Consider the following 7,034-nt stretch of genomic DNA (forward strand, 5'->3'; position numbering starts at 1 on the left):
TGCAAGGAACAAACCCATTTTTTCAGCGAAAACCCAATGAGAAAAGAATCATTTTGAGTGGTTTTTGTTTTGATTGTAGAAGTTTTAACCTTAAGGTCATTCGTCTCTTTTTTTGGGTTGGAAAAATCTTTTAAGAAAAATTGCTAACCTTATGTGCGGGGTTGGGAATCGAACGCAGGTGAGCTGCGTTTAAGGCAATCGAGTGTCCAACTACGCTATGCCCGCCGCATAACATTTTGAATGTGATTGCATGATGGAGAAAGTTACAGGAAATTTTATGGGACTTTTGAAGAACTTATTGTTATTGATAGAGAAACGCGAATAACTTATGAAAAGGCAGTAATATAGCAAAATACTGTGTTGTTAAAACGAAATTTAAAATATCTCGAGAACTCCCACATTTCAGATTTTTTTTTGTTATGAGCATTTTGATTTGAAATTGCGTTTAGAATCATATTCAAAAAGAAAATTGTATTTTTGACTGCAAATAGTATAAATTGAGAAATATTGTTAGGAAAACATTTTTATTGAAACTTCTTCAAGATCCGAATACACTGAAAAATCTTCTTTAGCGTGTTCAAAACGATAAACATCAGATTGTTGATATTTTATGATGGGGAAACGCGAATCACTTTTAAAAAGAGCATAATTACATGGATTAATTGCCGGTGGTTGAGTGGTAAGCGTGATCACCGCTCGTTCCAGTTCGTTTGCGATCAATCCCAGCCGAGGTCGTTGAGATTTTTCTGAGGTGAGAAAATCTGTGGTCACGTCTACCTTCGGAAGGGAAATAAAGCCGTTGGTCCCCGGTTTATGAGTGGATGGATCGATATCTAGTCCAGATAGGTGGAGTTACCTCTCTGGTGTCGGTAGTGCAGAAGTAGAATCCAACTTCTATACTTACTAATACATATCCTCCTACCGTGATACTTGTGGAGTGCGCGGTAGTATATACGGCCTCTAGCAAAAGCAAGTATCGGACAAACATTCCTTCCCTTTCCTTCCGCGATCTACGTTCGGACCTGGCCGGCGCCGGTATTGATCAATAAACACCAGGATTACCAGGAGTTGTACATTGAAAGATGTTTCGCTAATCCCAAGCATAATTATCTACTGATTCCCTGTGTAACTTCAGCTAGGTCAGATCGATAACGAAGTAGCAGGGATGGTCGCACAAGCTCAAGCTCAAAATTTTTAAAATGATTTTTTGTTTTTTTTTTCAGTGTTTATTTTTTTGTGTAGAAATATTCATTCCCTTTAACTCGTTCTCAGATAGTTTGGCTGCTTAAAATACAGTAAGCGAACGAACATTTTTTAAGGCGATGTGCGCAGAAACGTCTACGTCTTTTTAAAATATTTCTCTTGTATCAAAATATCGCAATTGCCAGAGAAAATTATAGAGATTCATAAACCGAACGCAACTGCAAAGTATCGTTCGAATCGGCGATGGTCATATTTAGCGGTCGGTAGGTTTCTATTGGAATTCCTCAGTAGTGTCTGACGTTACTTTGAAATCCAAGATGTACCAACTTCCTTAATTTATTTGTCATGATCACTACAATGGGGGTATTTTTAGAACGATCTGTATGAGCAGACGCTGGTAGTCGATGTCTAACGTTATTTTAAAATCCAACCGGTTTGGCAAGACACTAAAGCTAAGCAATTTGCATTTTTTCGGAACGAGCTGGAGGAGTAGATGCTGTAAGTCGATATTCGATGTTTCAAAAATTACTAATCACAACAATATTAATATATTCTGATCAGGCTTGAACTCGTCCGATCAAGAATATGGCACTTTTCACAATATTGTTTCGTTAGCTCTCAGTAACCAAGCAGAATTTCAAAATGATGAAAACGCCTCTTCATAATGATTTTTAAATTGAGTAACAGCTCATTTTATCCCAAAATGGCGTTAGTCATTGTCATAATATAGCACAACACTGACGAAGTACTACGAAAATGGATCAGACCCACTTCATGAATTTCGTTTTCGTATGTGATTTTACCATTAGCGGCGCACTTGACCAGAGTTGCAACGTTGTTTTGTTTGGCAAATATAAGAGGGAATGCAAATCATGTTCTAAATAAAGAACGTGTTGCCGATTAGAACCCGATATCCACGTGTGTTTATTGAAATAATCAGTCATTGACCGCATCCTGTCACCAATTATAAATAGTATCCGTAGGTTGTAAATACATTCTCGATTTGGCAGAATTTCAGTTTAATTGATTTGCACATGCAACCGTCTCCATTTGAACAACCACTAATTTTTCTTTTCCTTTTTCTGTTTCACGTTTTCCTGCGCCGTGCCGATTTTGGTTGACGTCAACCCATGACACACCCGCCCCCCCCATCGAAATCCCGAAACAGCGAGAGCAGCATGTTTGTGTCGAAGCGTCGCTGGATTCTGAAGACATGTGGCACAACGACACCCCTACAGTGTCTGGAGCCGTTGCTACGGCTCGCGTCGGAAATAGCCGGTTATAGCGAGATAGACGATCTGTTCTATTCGCGCAAAAATTTCAAACGACCGGAAATGCAGGTCTCGCCGCATCGTGGTTTTGAGGAGGAAGTGGCCTTCCTCGATTCATTTTTCGAAGATGGACGCGCCTACAGTCTAGGTGCTATCAATCGTGACTGCTGGTATCTCTACACGTTGAGCCGCGGGGGAGGGGGCTCCGCCAATAAGCAATTGATGAACAACATTAAGAACAACAATAACAACATTAATAATCACAACAACAACAACAACGTTAACAGAAACATTCAAACAACAAATGTCGCGCTGACTCCGTTGGCCAAGCTGAGTCTGATTGAATCTCTGCAGTTGCCGGATCCAGATCAAACCATCGAGATACTGATGACTGATCTGAACCCAGAGGTAATGGCTATTTTCACCAAGGATGTGTGCAACACTGCTATGGAGGCAACTCAGGTAATTTGAATAAACTTTAATATGCCTTTGAAACGACAGTCGTCAACCTTTATTTTTACCTTTTTCTTTGCAATAGAAATCGGGCATTCACAAGTTGATCCCAGGAATGGTAATTGATGATTATCTATTTGACCCGTGCGGTTATTCAATGAATGGAGTGTCCAAGAGTGTAAGTAGTCCTTTAAACGTTTGTTCTGTTCCCTTTGGGAATTTTTAGCTATTATTACACTACGGTCCTAAAGCCGTATTTTGGAAAACGAAACTGTTTGCGTTTAAACTGATATCATTGGTGGTATGTGCTGTGAATTTTAATGCTTCTATTTCATTTTTGCTTTTCTTTTAATCTGGTGGTGTGGACATGAACTTCACTTGGATCTTTCGACTTATATGCTTATACAGTGCGGACAAAAGTATAAACAGGTGGGCTTGCACATATCCAGTTTAGTTTTAGTTTTGTGAATACCGCACAGTGAACATCGCGAATGGGTTCCACAAGCCTCATGCCAAATTGACCCAAAAGAATTTTTAATTATGTTGAAAGTTGGAATAGAAAACAAATTAGAATTAGATTAAAATTAACACATACACCTGAATTGCCTCGAATCATAAAACAGATTTCATTACGAAAAGCTTGGGTAAAGGTTGCTGGATTATTTAGTTATTTATTTTTGTAATGTAAACTGCTTTTACGAAGAAGTTGTACTCTTAGCATGCTCAAAAAAGGTATAAGGTGTAACAAAATTTGCAACATAAAGAAATTTTCTGTAATATTGATTCTTATACACTAAACCACTTTTCTGGTATGGCGAAATGACAATATGAAACTGAATTTAATATTGCTTATGTTTATTTTTCGTGTACTGTTTCATGAAAAGTGTAGTTATGTAATTGGTCATGGTGGTTTGTGGATTTTTTATATTCGATTGAGCGATGTCACAATTTTTTTGTGCAGTTTAAACATTAGGCTTTTTCAATTGTTTCAGTTTGAGTTTTGTTTTCAGTTCATACACGGAATCACAGCGAAGCCATTTTCTAAGTATTTTTATTGCTTTGTCACTTTACAGGGATGCTACATGACGATCCATATTACACCGGAGCCAGATTTTTCGTACGTTAGTTTCGAGAGTAATGTTGCTTCGTCTAGCTATGGAGAATTAATTGCACGTGTTATTGAAACCTTCCAACCGGGAAAGTTTATTGTGACTGTTTTCGCTAACAAGGTAAGGGCGTTCATATCATAAGCAAGAAAAACCATTCTGAAAGTTATGTTTTAAAATATTGATGAATGCCACGAAGATGTGTACTGGGACCATTCATAAATTACGTAGCGCCAAAATTCACTCCCCATTTCCCCATGTAACAACTTGTCACAAATTGCTATATGCTCCCTTCCACTATTGCGTAACAAATTTTTCAAAAAATTTTTTTTTCTGTAATAACATGTTACGTAAAGTTCTTGCTTACTCCCCCTCCCCCATATGTCAGGACATGTAACAATTTGTCCACCCCCTCTCCCTCCTAAAAGTGTTATGTAATTTATGAATGAATCCTAACCTGGTGTTTCATAGCACAATGTGATCTCGCTACGAATTTCGCCTGAGATGTATACACAAGATTTACCTACTTGTGACCCTACTGACCACTATGAATATTTAACACTTTTCTTCCAGTTCTTATCAAGCTGTCCCTTTCCTTTCGTCTCATTTCAGACATCACTGGCCGCCAACGCATTCCGTGAACTTGAGCACTTGGCTACGATTGATCAGTGGAAGCGTCGTGACATCCAATTTTCGCGCTTCGCCAGCTACGACCTGACTTACGCTCAATACTGCAAATATCCGAGCTGAGGTTTACCGTGCTTAGCCCTCGATGGGGCTAATATAGTTTCCCCCCATACTTCCCTTCCTTCCTGGCCTACACCTGCATCCGTTTCCTCTGTTTTTGTTAACCGCCCATCTCCCTTCTCCTGTCTGCCTTCTTCAGTGGCGTTGTTTCGCGCATTCTTCAATATCTTCCCGGTGTTAACATCGCTCAGCTTTGCAATGAACTTTCTCTTCGGTATGTCGGATAACAAATTCAACAACAACAATAACAACAACAAAATCAATGATATTGGAAAATTAGACGATACCGATAAATCGCACAAACGGTGCTTCGAACAATCGACTACTGAAAGCGACGAAAACTTGGTAAAATTCTACAGTCAGATGAGAAAACTGATCGATTTGCCAACGGTACTGTTCACAATAATTCTAATTCAGTTAATTTCGTTTGTACTTGTACTGAACATCGAGGAATGCTCGCCGCTAGTCTTATTTTCCTGGTGGCGCAACAAGATATCCTGAAATTGACTACCACGTGGCAAACGAGCGGCTTGCAGCAGCCTCAGTTGCTGCCTCCTTCCGTTCTGATGCCTTTCCTGATGTTCATTATTATCGCTACTGTTATTATTTTGATAATAATACATTACCGATCATCATGCGTTTCCGTTCCGCTCCTTCGTGGAGCGAAGCTTATAGTGATGATTTACCCCGTCGATGTTGCGACGATGTTTGGTTTATTAACAGCCAATCGATTGTTGCTGGCCAATTGCTAGTAACCGTCGCGATTGTCGCTGCAGTGACTGTATGCGAAATGCGTACACAACATTTACCATCATCGTTTGTTTCGTTTAGCATCAACCGTTCTCCAGGCGATGCGATTAGCAACAAATTAAAAGTTTTAAAGGGAAATTTTATGAACTACAGAAGAATTAAAGCAATTATTGATAGTAAAAGCCGGTGCAGTGCAGTCTCTCTCGATAAAATAACCTACAATCAACAGTTAGATGTTGTAGTCATTCAGTGTAACCAGCACCACCGAGAGATGCACCTCCGATATATTATCCTTTTTAGCACCTTATACAAAACAATGGCTAATAACAATGGTAACAGCTATCTGCTAAGTGTCGTAGATTTCAATTTTATCGTTAGGATTGTCAATAACAAAATGATTCTAGTTGATAGTATCATATTCGATTATCTAATATCATTGGATTTGTATTCGTAGCAAAGTAAAATAATAACAATAACGTAAAATGTATATGATAACCAACATTTAAATACAAGCATTTTAACAGAACCAGATTCAACGTAAATAAAACATGGTTACAGTATTTACTTCAATTTCCTTCCCATCACCTCCGATAGACCAATCTTTGTCGTCCCTGATTTAATGACGGCGGCGTATATAAAAATTGTGTCGAATTGAAAATAATGAAAAATTTCCAAATCATAAAATGATACATTAGATGAGACTAACACTAAGTAAAACAAAGGCAACAAATAATACCTAAATGGATGAGAATACAAAACTATGACGATTAGAAAGGAAAACATAACAAACGCGATATGAACACAATGAGGGTCTAAATAATGAACTAATAAGATTGAAAATGTAACTGAAGAGTCAGAGAATTAGTAGCCAGTTGAAGCAAGTGAAATATTTAGAAAAACAAATCAGTCTATTGATATTGATGAAAATAAAACAAAAGTTAAGCAATTGAACTACTATTTCATTGGCGTTACTAAATAAAAAGCTACCGCAGTTACTATGCGATTAGACCTGTCCTTGGCAAGGTCTCTGCTATGCGCAAAGCGATATATTTTTCTAATCAAAACTGGATTACGTGATTTAAAAAAACGCTAAAATCTAGCTGTAAGGTCAACGTTATGTAGGACAAGATTATTTAATTTTGTCTGAATTCCATTTATCGTTATTGGGATTTTTCAATCGTTTTTAAAGTATATTTTCAAAAATGAATTTTATTAAGTGATGCCTGCTTAAGAGACATAATATGTATTAATTAGTTAAAACCAATTTACGTCAATAAAATAGGTTAACTGGTATGCGGGACAAGGTAGTGTTCTCATTTATCCGAAAATTTTACGGCTCATTGTGAAAGTTGCGAATTAAATGTTTGTAAACCAATGACCAAAGCCTCAATCAGTATATAAAGCCCGTTATTTCTTTTTGGAGTCGCTACTAAATCAAATTTCGCTCGTTTATCAGTTAGCAATTCTATCCCATAGTTAGTGAACAGCTCCTTCGGTTCGTTCG

At 37.9% G+C, this 7,034-nt stretch overlaps 1 protein-coding gene across 2 annotated transcripts in view; it reads left to right on the forward strand.

The window, feature by feature from the left end:
- LOC131679219 (S-adenosylmethionine decarboxylase proenzyme) overlaps positions 1–6,833 on the forward strand; it is a 37,167-nt gene extending 30,334 nt beyond the window's left edge. Inside the window, exons 3-7 of one of the 2 annotated variants that reach the window (XM_058959881.1) lie at positions 2,372–2,936; positions 3,013–3,105; positions 3,336–3,356; positions 4,001–4,156; positions 4,646–6,833. In XM_058959881.1, coding sequence (XP_058815864.1) covers positions 2,372–2,936; positions 3,013–3,105; positions 3,336–3,356; positions 4,001–4,156; positions 4,646–4,783 — 973 coding nt within the window. In that variant the 3' untranslated portion in view covers positions 4,784–6,833. The remainder of the gene's footprint in view (positions 1–2,371; positions 2,937–3,012; positions 3,106–3,335; positions 3,357–4,000; positions 4,157–4,645) is intronic. The other variant, XM_058959882.1, reaches the window with a different exon arrangement.
- The last annotated feature ends 201 nt before the right edge of the window (positions 6,834–7,034 follow it).

Source organism: Topomyia yanbarensis, chromosome 2, assembly GCF_030247195.1.
Source record: "Topomyia yanbarensis strain Yona2022 chromosome 2, ASM3024719v1, whole genome shotgun sequence".
NCBI classification, from domain to species: domain Eukaryota; kingdom Metazoa; phylum Arthropoda; class Insecta; order Diptera; family Culicidae; genus Topomyia; species Topomyia yanbarensis.